The sequence below is a fragment of the Mustela lutreola genome, chromosome 2 (assembly GCF_030435805.1).
Source record: "Mustela lutreola isolate mMusLut2 chromosome 2, mMusLut2.pri, whole genome shotgun sequence".
NCBI lineage: Eukaryota > Metazoa > Chordata > Mammalia > Carnivora > Mustelidae > Mustela > Mustela lutreola.
The window spans coordinates 60125035-60146286 of NC_081291.1; the positions used below are offsets into that span (position 1 = coordinate 60125035).

Consider the following 21252-nt stretch of genomic DNA (forward strand, 5'->3'; position numbering starts at 1 on the left):
GACAAGCATTAAGCTCTTTTTCTTATCAAACACTGACAAATTTACAGAAGTGAAGTTCCATTTGAATACTGTTTGGATACCTCCGTAAACTTTCTGAATTCAGTAATGTAGTTCTTGTTTTGGTGTATATAACTTTTGAGTCTGGTACCTGCCACCAGAGCAGCCTCTGTAGTGGATATATGAAATAGGGTCTCCCTGGGTCTGCCGTACAGGTGTCGTGTGGCATGTTCTGGAAAATGTTGAGAAGTGCTGCAGTTAATTAATCCTGAACCACCAAGGGAAGGCTGCTTGTTTCAGACAGCAGAGAAGTATGTAACTCCTTTTATAACAGTTTCTGTGTAAAGTATTTTAATATGTTTTAGACTTTGGAGGAATAAGCTTTGCTTCTCTGGATAATAAAATTATGTATATTGTTCCAACTCTCATTCTGTTTAGTTGTCACTGTAATTGGATATAACATTTGATTCTCTGTGAACCTGGAGATCCTCAAAGATTATTGGACTCAACTCTGTTCAGGAGGCAGACTTAGTACATTTCCGTAGTTCCTTTGCTACCCTTCCTTTACTATTTGGAATGAGTGACTGACATGCTTTTCTTTGGTCTCAGGAAAGTGGGGGCTCAGCAAGAACTGATTCCCGAGCCATTCAACTAGCCAAGAAAAAAAAGCAGAAAGGAACTGGGAGCAATGCAGGTGAGGCTGTGTGTGCTGGGGGATTGAGGGATCTGAGTTGCCCTGGACCTTAATTAAGGACAGAAGAAACACAAGAATAGGTGTTTCTATGTTCTTTGTGTTACTTTTATGTTCAAAATGCCCTTTATCAATTCCTTAGTTTTATGTGAACCTAAGAAAAAATTATCCATTAAGAAAAAATTATCAGCAAGATTTCCAGCACCAGTATGGACATGTTTTATTTATCTAAAAAAGGCTGTGCAAAAGTTAGTGGTCGCAGACTCCAGTGTCTGCTGCCTACCAGGCTGCTGGGACAAAGAATAGACTGGCCAGGGGCCAGAAGAGCAGAGGTTTGAACTTGAAATTAACTGGCCACTGGGCCCTTACCTTGGCACTGGGAAGAGCCTGGGGACAAGACTGCAGCTGTCCCAGGAGCAGGGTTCCATGGAGCCAGCCCCTGGGTGACACGTGGCATTATGGATACCTAGTTCCGAGTTCTGTTGAAATCTTGTCATTTTAAAATGTCAGCAGTTTTTTTTTGGAATTAAAAAAAAACAAAAAACAAGAAACAGTGGACCAAACCAGACCTGCTGGTTTGTGGCTTCAAGTATCTATCTGGAAAGTGAGGTAGTGGGATGCGATGCTTAAAGAAACTGTGGCAATCCTTTTGTAAAGGTAATAGTGATTTCTTCTAATACCATTTTCTGCATATTTCATGTGTCTCTTGACCTAAAATTTGTTTGAAGAATATCAAAGGGTAGGGTGCCTGGTTGACTCAGTTGGTTAGGTATCTAACTCTTGGTTTTGGCTCAGCTCCTGAACTCATGGGTGGTGGGATAGAGCCCTGAGTCGGTCTCTGCGCTCAGTAGTGAGTCTGCTGGAGATTCTCTCTCTCCCTCTCTGTCCCTCCTTTCACAAACACATGTGTTTGCTTGCTTGCACATGCTCTCTCTGAAATAGTAAATGTTTTTAAGAAAAGAATAGTGATTTCTATAATCAGAGAAAATGTACAGTGAATTATACAACAATGAATTATACAATGTAGGGTTAGCAATACAGTTTTATGTCTTTCTGTTTGTAATAGCAAGGCTTCTTTCACTCCCTATTTTCTGTTAATTAGTTGTCTTAAAGCTGACACTGCCCTATAATGGTTGTCATTCATGTCCGTGTTCATGGTGACTGGGGAAGGGTTCAGGGCAGTTCAGGAAGTGTCCAGATGGTACTTGGAGAGATAATAAAAGAAGGTGTGGGTGGGGGGGAGAGGAGATAGGTAGAGTGAAAGAATTCAGCACAGACTAGGCAAAGTCTGTGAAGGGAGCCAGCTGCCTTTAGCCTTATAGGTAATCTCCATTTGAAGGAAGAAAAACACTGAGCATTCAGAGATACAGTGTGTGTCACATTGATTGCATTGCTTTGGGGTCATGTATAGAGGGCGTTTTATTTATTTTTAATTGTTTTTATAAATATTTCAGCATTATCTTTTAATAAGAAGGTCACTTAAAAAGCATAGTGATGTTATTATTATTTCTTTAAAAAATAACAGTATTTCCTTCATATCTAGCGAGTGTTCAAATTTTCAGTTGTCTCAAACGCTGTAAATGTTTCTTGTAATTGTCTGCTTAAATCAGAATACAAGTAAGTCTCCTCTTACTCTTGGTTGGTATTTTTCTTAATTGTCTTTAACATGTATAGGTCTCTCCATTTCTTGCCCATGTATTTGTGAAAGAAACCGGGTGGCTTGTCCTGTCAAGTCGGCCAGTCTAAATTTGGCCGATGGCATCCCTTTTAGTTTAACAGGTTTCCTCTGTCATCTGGGGTTCCTGTAAATCAGCATCTAGAGGCTTGATCTGATGGGTCAGCCATTGAGGGTTGATGAAAGTCATTTGCCGGTGTGGGGTGCTCTTCCAGAGGTCCGTGACATCTGGTGGTTGGTCTGTCCTGTGTTGTTAGCAGCCACTGATGACCATGACTGGATTTAATAATTCCTGAGGATTTGCAGAAGATACTTCTCATTTCATTACTAGCTAGAATTCTGTAAAGAGCAGCTTCTCATCTATTCTTTACCTTGAGGTACAGTCATACTAGAAAGTCAGGGTAAATGTCTGAGCCTTTTTCTTCATCAGTTTTCAAAGTAATGAACTGGTTTCTTTGCATCCTCCAGTGGTGGTCAGAGTACTTTTATACACTCGTTGATTTAAACATTTTTTTAAAAATATTTTATTTATTTATTTGACAGAGAGATCACAACAAGCAGGCAGAGAGGAGGAAGCAGGCTCCCTGCGGAGCAGAGAGCCGATGTGGGACTCCATCCCAGGACCCTGGGATCATGACCTGAGCCGAAGGCAGAGGCTTTAATCAGGCGCCCTGATTTATACATTTTATAGACTTTTTTTAAGGGGAAATAATCTCCAACCTCCAAATGTTTACGTAGTAGAATTTTTTCTTCTATTTATGAGGGCTTACATCTTTGCCTCCCACATATCTTTCTTGAAAAGCCCTCATGAAGTCTTGTCATCAGCCAAGAGATAGAGAAATGATCCCTTTCCCAGAATCTTTGGGGCCAACTCTATTTCCCCTTCACCCCTTGTCATTTTATTGTACTAGAATTTTAGACTTGCAGAAAAAATGATTCCTTGGCTGGCCATTACTCTATGAATATTGTCACTCACTCATGTTTTCCAGCTGTAGAACCCCTTACCTAGCCTCCCCTCATATTACCATCTCCCATAGTCATAGTGTGTTTACCCAAGCTAAGGAGTGATCACCACCACAGTCCCAGGGAGTGGACTGCAGACTCTATCTGGGTTTGACCGGCACCCTACTGCTGATCCTGTCGGGGGTCCCAGGCTGCACTTGGTTGTCACAACTCCTTAGTCTCCTGCAGTCTGGGTCAGTTCCTCAGCTTTCCTTGCCCTTCATGATACATTTGAAGAGTGCTGGTCCTTTATTTTGTTTGGGCCTGATGCTTTTTTTCATTAGGAGGAGGTGATGGAGCCAGAAGTGAGGTACCCATCGCACTGTGTCATATTGGGGTCCATGCAATAAACGTATTACAGGTGATACTAATCATTATCACCGGGTTAAGGTGTTGTCTGCCAGGTTTGTGCATCATGAAGTTACTATTTTTTCCTTTTACAGTGAATAGATATTTATTTTGAGGTCGATACTTTGAGATGGTGTGCAAATCTCAGGGATCTGCGAGATGACCCTGAACTTCTACAATTCCCAGGGTCTCTGAGACTACTCTCAGGTTCACTAATTCTCGAGGAGGGCTCAGAACTCACAGTTAGCGATTACTGGAGTGAAAAGATTTAGAATTAAGTCAGCCAAGGGAAGAGGAGAGGCATAGGGCATGTTCCAGGTGACATCCTAGTGTGAAGCTTCCCACCGGCCTCTCCCTGGAGTTGTGTTGCCAGCTAAGGGAGTTCACCTCAGCCTTCATGTCTCAGTTGCACAGATGGCTGCCTGTCCATGCGGCTGACTTGGTCTCCAGCCCCTCTAAAGGTCGAGCGGACACTGAGACCCAAGACCTACATTTTAAGTCACACTGTTAGACTATCTGGAGTAGCTGAGAGCTCCCACTTCCCAGGCAGGACCTTCCAAGGACCTTGTGATTTCTTCTCAGGAGCCAGGGCAAAGGCCAGACGTGACCTTGGGCAAGGTTAATCTGCCTATACTTGTGCAAATATCCTTTTTCTCTTTAAATCTCCCATCAATTCAGAGCTTAAGGGTAGATTTTGTTACCGTGATGTTCTAGTGGTGACCCCCCCCACTTGTGCATTCATTAGACAACTTCTGTAAGGAAAAGCTATCTCTTGTAACTCATTTATTTATTCCCTTCTGTCAGTATGGACTCAAAGGTATTTCTCCTTTAGGCTATTATAAGGAATATTAGACTATAATCAGTAGTATCAGTATTTATTTTGCTGTTCAGATTGTTCCAGCTTTGGCCACTGGGAGCTTTTTCGGTTGGATTCTTGTGCCGTGGTTTTTTAGGGGGCGTTTCCCTACCTTCTGGCACCATCTGTATGTCCCCTGCCCCAGCCCAGTATTCAGTCACTTCCCCAAGGAGTGCTATTCCTTTTATTAGAAAAAGGTATTAGAAACCAAGGTCTGGTCGCTCTGTGTGGTTGTTGCTCATTGCTATCCAGCTGTCATTGTATCTAGGCCCTCACAGTAGACAGTGCTAGGAAATATCTTCATGTACATTAGCATGCTGTCTGTGTTTTGAATTCAGAATATTTTACGTTTTAGAACGGTAATAAGGTTCATATATTCTATATTTCTTAACATGTCCAGTTACTGCATTAGCACTTTTCAGTTAAATATATTCATTTAATAAAAGTTCAGGTCAGGTGTTGGTCGGTGATTATTTTTGGCACCAAATTTAGGAGGGGGAAATGTGGGTTTGGGAGCTTTTTGGTTTTCAGGATTAAAGGATTTATTTGTGTAATAAGGCTAAAAACAGAGAAGTTGTAGGGAAACAGGACTTAGTGGAGAATTGAGACGCTTAAACATGGTTGGGATTTTATTATCACTGTAGTTAAGTGCAGAGTACACATATCGAGTCTTAGAAAATGTGCAGTCTGAATGATTTGAAAAATAAAGGTAAAATGTCTAAAATTAAAGATTATTCCTGTTGGGTTGCTCTTGCATATAGAAAACAAAATTGTGCTACTTTCTTTATCTTTAGTATTGTGGCTTTCCCTGCCCCAAATCAAGAATATTTTCTCAACATAAAAAGTAATGAGAAACTTTCCTTCTTGAATCTGATAGGGAAACAAACTTTTTTTTTTAATGTAACCAGCCTCGGGATTATGAATAGATATGTACCTTTCTTGTCTCTAAGGGCTGGGGAAAGGAAAGAACAGATGGGACTTAAAGGAAGACACAGTAAATAGCAAAATCTACTGACTGCCGTTTTTCTTGACGAAGTGAAAAAGGAAAATCCCAATTCTTTGTTGTCTAGAAGAGACACACCCTGATGAAAATATTTAGAAAGGTTAAAATTTAAGACCAGATAAAACAAAAAACAAGGGTCAATAGTAATATTAGAGAAGTGGAATTCAGAGGAAACAATTGGGGTTTTCCCCGTTTTTGGATGCTGTTCACATGTAATCAACAGCAAGACTAAGATTTAAAACCAGGCATGTGAGTATTTATATGAAAACTTATACTATCAAATAGGATAAAATAAAAACTGGTGGAAATCTATAATTGGATAAATGAAAACCTAGCAATATTGGAAGTGGGTAATTAAACTCATTTGCAGATCAAGCACACAAAAAAAATACAGATATGAAGGATGTTTACAGTGGGATTAATAAAATTTAGTAAGTTTTACTCCATAACCATGGGATATTTATCAAAATTAAACTGAATAAACTAGGCCATTAGGAAAACTGTAACAAAGCGTTAAGGGGGAAAAACCCAACCTGGCAATACATGTTTTTACTATAATGTGGTAAAATAGAAAGTAAAAATTCGGGGCACCTGGGTGGCTCAGTCGATTAAGCAGTTTACCTTCTGCTCAGGTCATGATCCCAGGGTCCTAGGATGGAGCCCTGCATCGGGCTCCCTGCTCAGCAGAGAGCCTGCTTCTCCCTTCCCTGGTTCTTGTGCTCTTGTCCTCCCACTCGCTCTCCCTCCCTCTCAAATAAATAAAATCTTAAAAAAAAAAAAAAAAAAAAGTAAAAATTACTTGGAAAACAAAAGAACCTACTAAACTCTGAGTAAAGAAATAAAAGCTGATTACAGATAGTCACAGAAAAACTGGATCACCATCTAGTTACGGAGTGTGAATTGTGCAAGCAGCCTCCTTGCTTTCTCCTTTATAAAATGATTAATAAAAGCACCTACTTAGGATTCTTGGGGGGATTAAATGAGATAATACAGGTGAAATGCCTAAAAGCAGTCAGTGTCAGCTTCTCGTTGTTAGGTATGCAGGCAGGGGACGTTACCCGAGCCAGAGCCGCATTTATGACCCGAGTGCCTGCCTGTTAAATGCTCAAAAGGAAGCTAAGAGGAATAGCTATTATTTCAGGATGGAAAAAGAACAAACCTGAAGGGAGTCAGATCCAGATTTTGACACTTGAATGTGCAACCTATTCATGATTTAGGAATGCTCTGTGTGGGCCAAACAAAACATCCTTCAGTGGATACAGTCCCTTCCCTGTTAGTGTCTACCTCTGTCTGTGTGGTTTTACCGAGAGAAGAGAAAGCGTAAGTGAATTCCACCGATCTAATAGAGAGTCAGTATCGTGCAAACCACATGGTAATACATTGGAGTACTTGCAGTAGAATGCACGATTTAAAAAAAAATCACCATTATTCAGAAATAAAAGTATAAACAGTTCAGCAACCCCCAGATGAAGTTAGTATTTCAGAAGCTCATGCTGGTACTTGGGTTATGTTATTTTCTCAGTAGATTATGTATTTATTGAAAAAATTGGTATCCATTATTGATAGAATTAGGAATGCAATAAAGATTCCGTAGCCCAAACTAAGAGCCAACATCATAACTCACTGGTGGCTTACCAAAAGCATTCTGCATGCGTGCCAGAATTCTTTTATTATCATTGTTAACCCTTTTATTATCATTGTTAACCGTTGCTCTGGATGTTCTTGCCATTGAAATCAAGAAAAATAGGAGCTTGTAGGGAAGAGACAGTAACTTAAGAGATGATTTGACCACTTACTGGAAAACCCCATAGAATCAAGTGAAAACTGGTGAGAACTTAAAAGACATCGAAGTGACCACTTATAAACATATAGCCATTGGCAGTGTCCTGTGTGGCAGCAGTAGCTAGTTAGGAAATGCAGCAGAGAGAGCAGCTCATGTGCAGTAGCAACAAAAATTCTAGAACAATTGGGGGAGATTGCATAAGCAGGCAGGACATAAAGGAAGAGAGAAGACAACAAAACTTGGGACTGAGAGAAGAGACAATGCTTCCAGATGTCCTCACTCCCGTTTTGATACATGTCTCCTACGGAGTGCCATTCAGGGATACCACTGCTTGCATTCTGATGTGGGAGCTGGGGCGGGGGTCGGGGGAGCTTTGGATAAACAAAAACACTAAATCAAATGGTAAATGTGAATACAACAAGGAACGGGTGTGTGATCCTTTGCGGAGAGGCCTCAACAGAGGAGGAGACCCTTGACAAAGGTGAGAAAGGGAGCCATGAGGATGGATGTGGGCAAAGTCCCTGTGAGCCTGAGGCTGGAAAGTACTCTCAGCAGAAAGACCTTTGTTGTTGGAATTTGGAGGCCCAGGGGGTCCTTTTCTGAAGTGGTCAGAGAGCTGGTAGGAGGCTGGGCTGTTGAGGGCCGCTAAGGGTCTCGGAACTGTTGGAGCTTCGGCTTTCACTCCAAGTCAGATGGGGAGACATAGGGATGTAATTGGAAAAGTGACATGGTCCTTTGAAAGGATCATCCCAGCTGCTCTTCTGAAAGTAAACCGTAAGGGGCAGGGACGGCAGGTAGGGGTTCCTTGTAGTCCCCAGTAGGAAATGACTGTGGCCGTGGGCAGATGGTGGCTGCCAGTGGGAAGAGGTGGGTGAATCCTGGATCTGTCTTAAAGATGGGTCCAACAAGATTTGCAGACAGCTCTGGGGTTTGGGAGAGGAAGAAGTCATTATTGCAGACATGCTAACTCTTCCCACGGTATTTCATGCAATTCCATTTGAAATTCCGAGGACACTTGTGTGGGAACCTACGGTCAGGGATTCCTGAGGACGGATAGAAAACTAGCCTGGAGGCATTACTCTGTATTTGGGAGGACATCTCACAGGCGTCAACCACTGAAGCTGTGATGGGGCTGTGATCAGTAGTTCAGGACACAGGGACGCACATTGATTGATAGGCCTAAGACCAACACCCTTGTGTGTGTCGAGGTGGCTCCTATTCTTGGCAAATAAGTAATGGCCTTTTGGGAAAAAGAGACTAAAATTACATACAGGATAAAGAAAGAAGACAAGAGGTTTCAGGTTTTTTAAAAGCATGGAAAGCTGTCCAGATAGCCAACACTTGCTTTGCCCTCATCTGTGTGCTTTACATGATTTAGCTTGCATGTCTTCACAGTAGCTTCCTAAGGTAGAGATTTAACTACCAGCCTGCTCTACAGCTGGGCCGCCAGAGCCACTCCCCCAGTGTGCTCACTGCTCAGAGGGTACGGATGCCCAGAGCAGAGCAGAGCAGAGCAGAGGGCCAGGCCTTTGGAGATCGGTGGATGCTGAAAGGTTTTAAATGAGTGTGCACAGCATGAAGTAAGAGGAAAGATGGGGATGGGACATGAGTAGGCACTGTGCAGAAGGTGGCCAACAAATGAGGAAGCAGAGGGGATGTGCTTGGTGCTCAGAGGCAAGGAAACCCAGAGCCCACAGGGGTGCACGTGGAACATGGGGATGCAGTGTGACATTCCTGGATGGTCACTTGATACTGTTTGCAAGAGCCAGAAGATTCACGTAATGTCCAGTCATGAAATGAATGTGTTGTAACTTATCTCAAGGAAATATCCAGGGATCTACGTCAACGGACATGTGCCAGCTGCTGCCCAGTGCTGAGCTGTGTATTACTAAATATCGTTCGTGTCTGCCAGGAAAGCGGCACACTTGGTGCATATTTTTGGTAAGTTCGTGTTCATAAGAAAAGCTGGGTGTGTTGTCAGTAGACACATTTGTGTATGTATTTGCACAGAAACAAAAATGGTAGAACACATACCCTTGCAGGGTTAGTAGTTTTTTTCCGAGTGTTAAGATTGAGTGTTTAAATCATTTTTCATCATTTTCATTTTCTGTATTTGAAAACACATGAACTACATAATTAGAAAATAAGTATTAACCACCCCCATCTAAGTAGTGGGAACTAGAACAGTGGTCCCCTGTGTCCCACCCTGGGGTGGAGTGTACCAGTGGAGGTTTTTGGGTTGCACCTGAGGCACTTGGGTGGGCTCTCCAGCTGCTTCCCCTATAAACTGAGACAGGAATAGTCTGGAATTGGTTTCCCTGCCCAGAAAGAGATGATGAGAGCAGCAGGGAGTGGGCAGAGGGGCCAGGCAGCATGGGGCAGGGCCCCTCTGTGGCTCCTGTAGCTTCTCCAGCTTGTCCAGCATGGGAAGGTGGGCATGCGGATGGAGAGGGAGCTGATAGACCTGCTTGGTGCCACTGTTCAGTCTATGCCATGTGAATGTTTGAATAATTGGGTTGGATTGAGCCATGAAATTAAGTCAGTGATCTATTTTTTTATAGTGTATATACATATATATTAAAAAAAATTTTTTTTTCTCACATTAAAGCAAAAATTTTGGGGCATATATCACCAGGCTCCTCCCATTTCTTCCTGTTGCTGCCATGCTGAGAGCAGAAGGGCCACACTGAGGGAGACAGGAGGAAGGCCCCCATGCAGGCTGTCCATTAACTGGGGAGCAGTGGCAATTGTAACTCTTTCTAGAAGAGAATTCTGGGAACGTTCACACAGGCACTCCTGAAAGAGTGGATTGTGAACTCGAGTGTCATGAAGCTCCTTGGTTGGTGGATGGGGTGTCTGGACTGCAGCCAGAGAAAGCCCCCTCTGATGGTGTGGGAAAGTGTGCGTCTGAATCTCTCAGGGCTTTCTCATACCCTGTGGACTCCGTTTAGGCACCCTGGAGGATAGATGGGGCCTGTGACGGCATGCAAAGTGTCTTGGAGGCTGTGGGGAGGCCGTCTGGTCTGGTATTTGCTTTTAGGTACCGGATGACTTTGCTCTAGCTGTCCGTGGTGGTTCCCTCTGCACTGCTGGCCTTTACCTGGCCAGGCTTAGACCCTGCAGGTTAGGGTAAGCATAGCATGTTTGCCTTGAACAGCTCTTTGTGGAGTGAGTCTCCTGGCGGTGCACTTGTGGCCAGGGCCACAGCCATCTCTGGTCATTGTTCCTATAGGGCTGAGAGTCTTTGTGGTCCCTGGACTGGAGCTGTGGTTTTGAGGGCTGGCATAGCCAGAGATCTCCTGAAGCAGGATACAGGGGCGTGGTGGTAGCCATCTTCCTGTTGTGCTGGTGGGGAAATGTGGCCTCCTATCCCTGAATCAGCTGTGAGTTGAGGTGTCCTGCACTGGGACAGTGAGCTGGTGATATTCATTTTCTCAGTCCTGGTCCTCTAGGCCCGCCTTTTACTGACGAGCAGCGGTCACTTACTTTGGTTTCTGTTAGCTGTATGCCTGCCCTGTGCTGTTCCCTGCTGGAGTGCATGTCTCGCTTCCTTTCTGTCTCCCTGGTAGATGCCTGTTTCCCTGTAGGTCCTCTCATCTCGCTGCCAGGGGAGTGTGGAAGCCTCCTGAGGGCCCTCCCTGGCAGTTCCCTAACCCCGGTGAGGAAGAGGCCTTTGTTCGTGAAAGATGTGATTGGCTTGGCCACGCATTTGAGATTTCTGCTGCCACCTGAGGTGATTTGTGGGGACAGTGCCAGGTGGCAGTGTCTGGGGATCAGAGCACCAACTCAGGAGTCCGGATTGCAGTTGAGGTCTGCTCGTGCGGTCTCATGGCCTTGGGCAAGTGTCTGCCCTCTGGCTGCAGCAGCATCCTCTGTTACAGGAGGCAGCACAGGACCTTCCCTCCTAGGTGGTCATGTGGATTACACTCGAGGATTCTTGTCAAACAACCCACTGCTGATTGAAGGACCCAGTGCTTCGTTGAATTCCATGTAGGTTTTGCTCATCACAACACATACTTCTGTACCTTCAGTTAGCCTCGTGTTGAAGCAGAATAAGGAAAACAGTGGCAGGGCTTTGTGTCTATGTGGTTTCGGGCCCCTGGCTCTTACAGTTCAGCTGACAGAAGTGGGAACCATGCCCTGGGAGCCCCAGCCTGCTGTCCTTGGCCTATTATGTGCTTTGGTTGTCCTGAACTATGGATGGCACCTGGGGATATACTCTGTCCCATAGCCTGTCCCCCTGGGAGCTCCTATACAGCCTTTTTCTGTGAAGTCTGAGTCACCCTTCCCGACTTGCTGGTTTGACCTTCACAGCCTCAGGAACTGTCTTTCCTAGGCTCCCAGGGTTGGCCAGCGGGCGCATTGGCAGGAGATTAGGTGGAGGGAGGAAGGGGGAACCAGGACCTGCTCTTGTTCCACTTTAGTGGGAGTTTTATGACAATGGCTGTATCTCCCCCGTGGTCTCAGTTCTTGCTGGGCAGCCCTTGACATAGTTCTGGTTTATGTGCACTGTCCGTCTTCTGGATTCTGGGTGTGGTGGTGCCTACGGGCCATACTGACTAGGGTGTTTGCTCCTTAGTGCACTGTCACTGGTATACATGTTGGCATGACATCGCTCTGGGTGCAGTACCTTGAGTGTTCCCGGGGCCCTGATGGGACCCTGATGGACCCCCTAACGTGAGCAGTTTCTCCAGGGCCGTGACTGCATTGTGGCTGCAGTGTTACCCAAACCTTTTCCAAGGCCTCTTGCCACCACTGGCCCCTTCTGTTTCCAGGATGATGTTCGGCTTCATCATCAAGTATGGAGTGTAGGCCTATCTCTGTGTCCCTGGGAAACAGCTGTACTTAGGACACAGGTAGCCAGTTGTAGGCTTCATGGTAAGGCTCACCATTCTAGCCCTGTACCCAGTGGAGTAAAGAGTCAGTCGATATTTGTTGAAAGAATGATAAAACATGAAGAGACAGCTAATCACCAGACACATGTCAAGTAGCAGCCATTCAGTAAGTGTACCCCTTGCTGCACCTGACAGAGGGGTGGCATTAATTCAAGCTGACTGTACACCCAGCGTGGTTCTCACAGGAAGCCTGTGAGATGCAGGTGCGCATACTCTGTTGTCTGGATGAGGAACCCAAGGCACAGAGAGATGCAGTTGATGGGGGCAGCACAGCTGATGGGTGATTGTGCTGGGGGTAGAAGCCCAGGCTGACGGCCTCCAGAGCCTTCAACCAGTCTGTCACCTGTACAACACACAAGAACAGCGTGTCTCCCCTTCAGTGAGTGAAGCGGACATGGAACTCCCGGGTAAAATATTAGTACCTGGATTCCAGATGATTAGGGCTGGTCCAGGGTTGCAAGTGGGCCAAGGTTAAGCAGCTGTCAATGTAATTTGCCGCATCAGGAAGCTGGAGGAGAACCCTGCCATCTTTACTGACTCTGAACAAGGCAATTGAGAAAATTAATCATCGCTGATTTTTAAAAATAATAAACCTTAACTAGGAACAAAAAAGTTTTCCATAATAATAGCAAGTTAGAATAGCAGTCAACATTATTTTCAGTGAGGAGATGTGTTCCCATTATAATCGGAAGAGGCAGCGAAGCTGACACTTCAACAGTATTGGACATTTTTATGGAAGCTTTAGAGAAACACCGATAAATAGGAAGATGTGATTACCTATCGATGATGATTATTGGGCTTAGAAAACCCAAGGGGATAGACTCAATTATAAATAAGGATAACTAAGTAGCTAATTGTACAAAAAGTGTTTGCATATATTACAGGAATAGCTTTTCTATTACAGTAATTGGAAAAACAGTAATGAAAAATAGATCTCACTCATAATGGCCATAAAAGTACTGAAGAATCTCAGTTTCACCAGTGACATATAGGCTGGTCCTGGGTAAGGCCCTGTCCACAGCTTATTATATACTTGGATGGAACACTCTGTTCTGTTAATTTACATCTTTTATTCAGTTCCTTTAAAATCCCAAAGGAACTTTTTAAAAGAAAAAAACCCCACCTGTCCATTTTAAGTTCATTTGGAAGAATAACTTCATTAAAATCTCCATGCAGACTTCAAAAAGAGAGGGCATGGGTCAGGGAGACCACTGCGCTGGTGATGCAGGCCTGCTGAGGAGTGTTGGAGATAAAAGTGGGCCAGTGCTCTGGTGGGGAGCAGGCCTTATAGGCAGCTGGGGACAGCCAGAGCAGAGGCACGTGGGCCAGTAAGCAAAGGCTGTGCAGCCCATCAGTGGTTCTGGTAACGTGGGTTTACTTTTCAGGAAAAGTAATGGTGATTTTGTACACGCTTTCTCCCCGCACCTAGTTCCACCATCCAGGCAAAACCGCTTCCGGTATTTCGATGTTGAACATTTTCCCAGGCGTATAAACTACACCTGTTACTTTTCTTAAAGAAATGATACACATATATTTTTATCTGCTTTTTGCTTTTAAACATGACTGTTTTTCCTTGTGAATAAATACATGTTTGTGGTTTATTCTTTACTAGCCGTGTAGGATGGACCACTTCAGGACTATGAAGGGGTTAGGCTCCAGTGCCCTCCACCATCCAGGATACATAACAGGGCCAGCCTCCCATCCCTAGGAGAACTGGGGAATAGTTCTCCTAGGGATGGGACAGGTTACTGCGCTCTCTGGTTCAGTGAGGATCCTCAGCAGAGCCCAAGGTTATCAGGCCCCTCCTGTACACCTGGTGGGGGTAGCAAGTGAGCCATTGGAACCCACAGTATGCAGGATAGAGAGCTGACCATACTGAGCGCAGAGCCCTCCCGGGGTGAGGAGGCCACATGCTTGGGGTGGTACTGGATTCTGTAGCCGTCAGCCTAGGGGACGACTTCGGGAGGTGTGCCGGCAGAGCCCTTCGCCTGAGCCCTCACCTAATTCTGGTCATGGTCGTGCTGCACTGGTAAGTTGGGGACTCGGGGCATGCAGTGGCGTACTCCAGCTCGCTTGGCTATTTCACACCCAAATAGGGTTGTCTTTTAGGTCTCCTCAGCCAGAAGCTGACCTGCTGGTCGGCTTTATTCTTCTGTCCTCTCCCTGCTCTTTCATGTTATCAAGCACAATCCAGTGTTTGAGGTAAATGTTGAGATTACTGAAACAAAATTCAGTTCATTTGAAGATGACTTGCCCTCTAAGGTTTTCTGGATTTCTACTGTGAGAAAGAAGTTTTTTATGTTTCTTGACATTGGTCTGTAGGTTAAATTGGTCACGTTACATGCAGTGCTGTGACATCTTTTACTAGTGAGGACGGCTGTGTGGCCCTTGTAGGGTCCTTTGTAGAGGCCGTGGGTCAGCTTTAAGCCCTCCGGCATCCATGGCTTAGTGGGCTTGTATAGCCAACTCTGGAAGGGTGTGATTTTCAGACATTGTACGCGGTGATGGCACACTGTCGGATGGTACAATGTACCTTCTGGGGTCATGTAACCCAGCACCCTGCCCTGATGGCACCAGCAGGTCAGCAAGGTGTTTTTTCTCCAGAGCAGGGAGTCTGGAGGCCAGGTGCAGGGCGCTCAGCGCATCAGCTCTCGTTCCCCTCTCCTGGCCCTGCCTTCTTCCTTCGCAGCTTTCTCAGGGTGCCAATGGGGAGCGCTCAGCCTGAGCTCTGAGACCTTGGGTGCACCAGAAGACTTTGAAGGGGAAGCGAGCATGGCTAGTCTGAAGGGAATCTGCTTTCCCATAGCCGTCTTCCGTTCGTAACCTTAGAGACTTAGGGTCCAGGACTTCTGCAGGCTCTCCTGTCTGCCTTTCCTTCATGACAGTGAGTCCTTCCCCACCACCAAGCTCTCTGTGGCGCAGCACCCCCTGGGCACATATAAACGCAGTCTTCCAGAGCACCAGACCCAGGACACTTCAAGGAGGCGCCTTGTATGGATCTGTTCATGCAGGCATCCAGAGCGCCTCGGGGCTCTGTGGCCAGCTTGGCCTCCCTCATGCACTGGTTTTCCTAGGCGGGCACGTTGAGATGTTCTGAGGTGAGATGCAGCATAGGGGGGCCCGGGGGCGGGGTCAGCCCTTACCTTTCCCACCCTTCTGCTCTCGTCCTAGCAGCAGCTGCTTTTACGGGGAGTCCCATGAAAGTAGTGGTATATGTAAGCCCGAGCAGTTTCTTTTTAGCTCTGGGAACATTTCATCACCGGGCGGAGTTGTTAACCACAGAAGGTCCCAGAGCACCTGAGGTTAGGGGCAGTGATTCTCAGTGGAACTGTGGCATCTGCAGGAGTGACCAGAGCGTCAGGTGCCAGACGAAGGGACAGGCTGTGTGTTCATACAGTAATTAGCTAATACAGTTTAGCCTATGATGTGTCACAAGTGTTCTAGGTGCAGTCTGTCTTACTTCCTGTTACCAAACTACTGCCTCTTATGTCCCTTTAACAAAAACAGTTATGTTCCTGTCACTGACTTGTTTTTCAGCAGTGTATACTGTTTGTGATAGAAGCCTGTAATGCTGGTGTCCAGCAAAATTAAGTGGGGTCTATTTCTGATGTTGTTCACATGGTTTTTACTTAATTTCCCCATCGTTTGTGTAGCATACATGCTAGCACACAGCTAGAAAAGGGACACAAGGCTTTGATCATTCTTCTTGCTTCGTAGGTAACGCAGAGTATGAGCTACACAGCTTTCATTGAATCCTTATGACATAGACGAGAAATGACTCAGAATGAGCTGGTTTTTATCTTACAAAGCTCAGTAATAATAAGCGTTAATATACATATTTAAATATTGCTTTTAAAAGTAGCTTAAAATGATGCATCACTTGATGCCTTCCTTCATTGATTTCATAGTGGCTTTCATAATATCCCTTGAACCATGTTTCAGTATGTTTATTTGAACTGAAAAATGGAATTGGACCTTTCTGGGGGAAGGAGCACCGTCCTCTGACAGTACAGACTGCCGGTGCTGCGTGGGCTCCGAGGCCCTGTGCTCCCTTAGCTGCAGCTGCAGAGTGCTGCGATTGTGATGAAATGACATTTAAAGCACATTTGCTTTAATGTGCTTTATTAAAATACTTTTTTATTTGGAAAAAGGCTTCTGAGTCTAGCAACGAGGAGTACTGACCCCCAGCCCCATGAGCCTCCTGGAAAACAGGCAGACACGCTGTTCTCTAAGCATTCTAAGCCTTTGATACTCCATCACTGTCAAAGTTTCTGCTAGGTTTGGTTATTCTGGCTGGGCTTGTGTTATTAATAATTGCAATGGTAACTTGATTTTTCACATGAAGATTTCAACTCCTGGAATGTATATTTAAGTTTATGTTAAAACTAGGATTTTAATTTACGTACCTGTTTTTATCACAGGGAAGATGCTAGGGGATAAAAGACTTTAAAGCCCAACAACACATTCATGTGTAGGGAGACTAGCGAGTGACGAGGAGTTTCTTACTGAGTGGATCCCAGGCCGTAGCCCCTCACCCTCGTCCCAGCCCATCTGCCAGCTGGAAGCTGCACAGCAGTGGGGAGAAGCATGGACGGCGGGCGGAGCTAAGCCAGCAGGAGGGCACTGGGCTCCCTGATGTAAAGGAGCTGGTGTTGGTGTCAAGAACTTGCTCTGACGGAGGAGGCTTGTCCTGTGTGTCAGAGTCAGCTGTTCCTGTTTAAAATGGAAACTTGGAGTACAGAAACCTACACAAAGGATGCAGCCTCTCATGTGTTTCCTCTTTTCCCTGTAACATTAGGTCGTTAGACATTTTCACGAAGACGTGTTTTCTAGAAGTTCAGCACATCCTTCAGTTTCACTTGTTCCTTTTCATTTTATTAAATTCAACAAAAATCAGATGCTTTTATCCTTGTTAACTTATACGATGTTCACTGTAAAATTGTCTTTATGAAGTCACTCCTGTACTCCTATCCCGGGCTCTCCGGCCACAGCTGTCACGGCACCTGAAATTCCTTTGCACTTACTAGGACCCAGGCACTGTTCTCAACTTGCATCACATCTCTACTTAATCCTCCCAAAACTTTAAGGTAGGGAGTGTTGTTCCCATTTCACAGGTAGGGAACACTGAGGTGAGAGCTTAAGTTGGTTGTCCAAGGTCAGGTAGCAGAGTCAGGGGTGGAGCCAGGATTTAAATCCAGGCCGCTGTCCTTGGGGTTTTGTTTTGCTCACAAAGCATGTGAGTGTCAGAGAAACCCTTTCTGGGTGTCTGGATTGTTCTGATTTTTCTTTGTACTTTATTATTTTTAAAAGTATGTTTTTATGAGGTCAACTGAGCGATGACTTTTGAGGAGGAAGCTGGACAAAAAACAGCCCAAGGGATTTGGTGGCTTATTGAGCACACGCCAAGGGGCCTGAGGGTGGGATGTGGTGGCTGGCTTCCTTCCCTTGTTCCTTTTCTGCGACTGTGTAGCCCTGCCAGCTGTCTGAGCTCCACCGTGTCGGGGATCTCCTGTGTGCCTGCAGCTCTTGGCGTTGCAGGTAAGGAGGAGCTTCTGCCCCTGTGAAATGGGCACTGGGGTTCTGATCGCTGAGTGTCCAGAAGACACATATGTAAGTTTGCTATGGTATCAAAATCTTGTTTTTTCCCACCTCTGAAGCCCGTGACTTTCCCTTTGACTAGTTTGAAGCCCGCAGGGCTGTGCACAGTGACGGTGGGGAGTCTGTGTCCCCAGAGCATGGCCTCCATGAGGCACGGTACCCTGCATATGTCGGTTTGTCTTTTTCGTCGTAGGAGCCTCAGGGTCCGCTCAGAGGAAAATGAAAGGTGGCAAAGTCAGTCCTACTCACTTGCACACGAGCCAGCCTGGCTTGTTGTGTGGGAACCTTGTGGTGCCCAGTGGAGGTCAGCTAGCACCGGCTCCGGCAGCCGGAGTGCAGTGCGTTCAGCTCCAGCTACTGCAGGTAAGAGCCAGCGAGCCCGGAGGACGCTGGTCACAGGGCGGGAGCGGGGGCCAGGCTTCGGGCCGCGTCTCCCAGAGCCCCCATCCTCCAGTGCTCCATCTCCTCAGGAACTTCCCCCCACGCTGCTTCTGACGTCCTAAGTCCTGGATGATGTCTCCATCACCCCAGCTCCCTCTTTCCTCCCGCCCTGTCCTGCTCTGTTTGTCTGAGCTTCTGTCTTTACTAGGATTGATGCTTCTGTGTCCCCATGAGGTGAGCAGTGAGCCACAGGACACCTGGCACAGCCCTGCCCCTCCCTAGACCCCACTGCTCTTTTCAGGGCTGGTGTGAAGGGGCTTTGCTCACGCAGCTTGGTACTTCTGTGTCTGGGGAGCATCCACAGTGCGCCGAGGATATAGTCTTTATGTGCTAAGGATGCTGGCTCCCTACCCCCTCACCTGCCCTTCTTCTCTACAAAATGAGCCCCTCGAGGGTAGGCCAGCCACCTCTTGGGTTGTGCCGGGGCCTAGCAGGTGCCTGCAGCTGGAAGCCACCCTGTGAACGCTCACCGGACACACTGACTGCAGCTCTCTGGGCACCTTTGTCTGCAGTGTCCTTTTTGAGGGTCCAGCAGAGGGACAATGAATTGGGACTGTTTGGGGGAGAGAAGAGGCTTAGAAGCTGAGGCTATGTAGCTCTGACCTGGCCTGATCTCATTGCTACCTCGTCCCTGAGCATCTCCTGTGTTCATGGTACTCTGGGGCCGTAGAATACCATGGGCCTGGGAAGGCTCAGATACCCAAGGACTTCTGAGTGCCAAGCTGACTCCGAAGAGGAGGGTGGCCAGATCCTGGGGATATGTAGTCCTGGTAGAGGCTCGTTGAGGAGATAGGAACAAGCTGGTTATGAAGAGTATAAAAGTGTGGATGGCCTAGGTGGAGCTTGGGGAGGGCCTGGAAGATGGGGCCAGTGAGCATCCTTGCTTTTACAGAAAACAAGAAGCTAATGTGAGCTTTTGGTGGGGGTGGGACCTGGGAAGACTGGTCTGCAGAGGTGAGCAGGAAAACAGGTCTCTTCTTTCCAGGTTTGGGGTCAGGGTGTTGGAGCAGTAGAGAGGCCAGCGCTGTCCTGAGATGGGGTCTGTGGAGGTGGGGGGAGGAGCAGCTGAGCCCTTCTGAACGTGCTCATGGCTGGCAGGTGAGACGTGGGGAAGGCGGGACTGGAGGTTCAGACGGAAACTTCATGGAAGCTAATACATTGCAGAAAAGGCATTCATTGGAAAGGGAGAAGTTGCTCTTTAAGACATCCAGTTGAAGGCGTGAGCCTTGAGGCAAAGAGAACTCACTTTGAATTCTCTACCTTTCCCTTTACCAGTTAGTGTTGTCTTGTTACTTAAGTACTCTGGGCCTCAGTTTTATTGTCTGTGAAGGGGGATGATAGTGCTTGGCACAGAAGGTTCTTGAGGCCAGGGAAGGGCTGGGCTGATGGGGGCGGTGGCATAGGGAGTTGAGTGGCAGGGCCGTGGGCTGCTGTGGGCTGGGTGTGCAGGTGAAAGCTGAAAGGTTAGATAGTGTCCCTTTTCTTACTTGCGTGATTATCTGGAGCCTATGTGCCTCCCTCTCTCCAGAGACCAGTGATCTTTTGTCCCTTCCAGCTTGACCATGGTTTGGGGCAGAGGTGGGCCTTCTTGTGTGCTGTGAGGTAGCCACTGGAGAGCTGCTGCGAGCCTCCGCCAGAGTTCAGGAACAGTCTACGGGAGGGAAATTCGGACCTAGGCTAAGGGGAGGTATTGAATGTGGGGGAGTTCCAGGGAGCTCCAGGCCTGGGAGCGGGGAGCAACCAGATGGCAGGTGGTACGGGCCTCAAGCTGGGAATAAGATGAGAGACTGAGGACCAGGAGGAAAGATAAATAGCCCCCAGCCCCTGATGCCAGTGACTGCTGGGTCCTCAGGCCTCACCTGGCTCCCTATGTGGTCTCGCCTGGAATTCAGGGGCTGTGATCAGAGTGATGGGGACTCCTCAGGCCGGAGTGAGGAATGTCGCTGTGCTTGATAAATGAAACATGCCATTGCCTCCCCAGGACGAGCCCTCAGGCGAAGCAGCCTCATCGTTGGTTCTCAGCCCGCAGCCTTCTGCCCTCCACCCGCTGTTTGCTGTCGATTTGCCCGTCTATGTCTTCCAGGTCTGGATGCCTTACAGCTCTTTGGGTCCGTTAGTAAGACTGTCAGGAAGCTTTTGGCTTCCTGAGGCTTGTTGCTGAGGTGGGGCTCTAGTGGACACTCACTGAGTTGGTGGCCGGGATGTTTTGCTGCTTTCTAGAAAAGGTGGGTAAATGACTGAGGAACAAAAGACTAAGAAAAAGCTCAGGATTGCTCCCCCTTTTAGCTCCTCCTTGTAAATAAGTTGAAATTTAATACACTCAAAATATTTTCTATTTAGAGACTCTAGTCACGGGACACCTGGGTGGCTCAGCCAGTTAAGCGGCTGGGGTGGCTCAGCCAGTTAAGCGGCTGCCTTTAGCTCAGGTCATGACCCCAGGATGTCCCATGTCAGGCTCCTTGCTTAGCAAGAAGCCTGCTTCTTCCTCTGCCAGCTGCTCCCCCTGCTTGTGCATTCTTTCTCTCTGACAAATATCTTTTAAAAATAAAATAAAATGCTCTTTGACTATATAAAAAAAATTTTCTAGTCGCTTTCTCCTATGGGAAATAGGCTGGCCAGGGTTTGTTTTTAAAGATTTATTTATTTATTTGGGGCGAGGGGCAGGGGCAGAGGGAGAGGCGGAGAAACCCAAGAAGATACTGCACTGAACATAGAGTGGACGCAGGGCTCGATCTCACAACCCTGACATCAGACCTGAGCCAAAACCAAGAGTCAGACGCTTAACTGTTTGTGCCACCCAGGCATCCCTAGGCCAGCCAAGTTTTTGACCTATGGGAAAACAGACGCAGGAGAGTTAGTTTGCTTAAGTAAGTGGATAAACCACGCATTGGTGGCAATAGGTAATTCAGATTTGGCTATAAAATAAAGTAGGTAGCTTATCAGATTTTTAACAGTTAAGCCTT

At 46.6% G+C, this 21252-nt stretch overlaps 1 protein-coding gene across 13 annotated transcripts in view; it reads left to right on the forward strand.

Annotated features, from left to right (window-relative positions):
• Window positions 1-21252, forward strand: part of ZXDC (ZXD family zinc finger C) — a 96068-nt gene that overhangs the window by 14844 nt on the left and 59972 nt on the right. For 5 of the 13 annotated variants that reach the window (XM_059161950.1, XM_059161952.1, XM_059161948.1 and 2 more), the window contains one exon: window positions 607-691. In XM_059161950.1, the coding sequence (XP_059017933.1) occupies window positions 607-691 (85 nt within the window). Of the gene's footprint in view, window positions 1-606; window positions 692-9177; window positions 9297-17720; window positions 17789-18041; window positions 18212-20270; window positions 20672-21252 lie in introns of those variants that run through there. The other 8 variants (XM_059161947.1, XM_059161941.1, XM_059161943.1 and 5 more) reach the window with 5 other exon arrangements.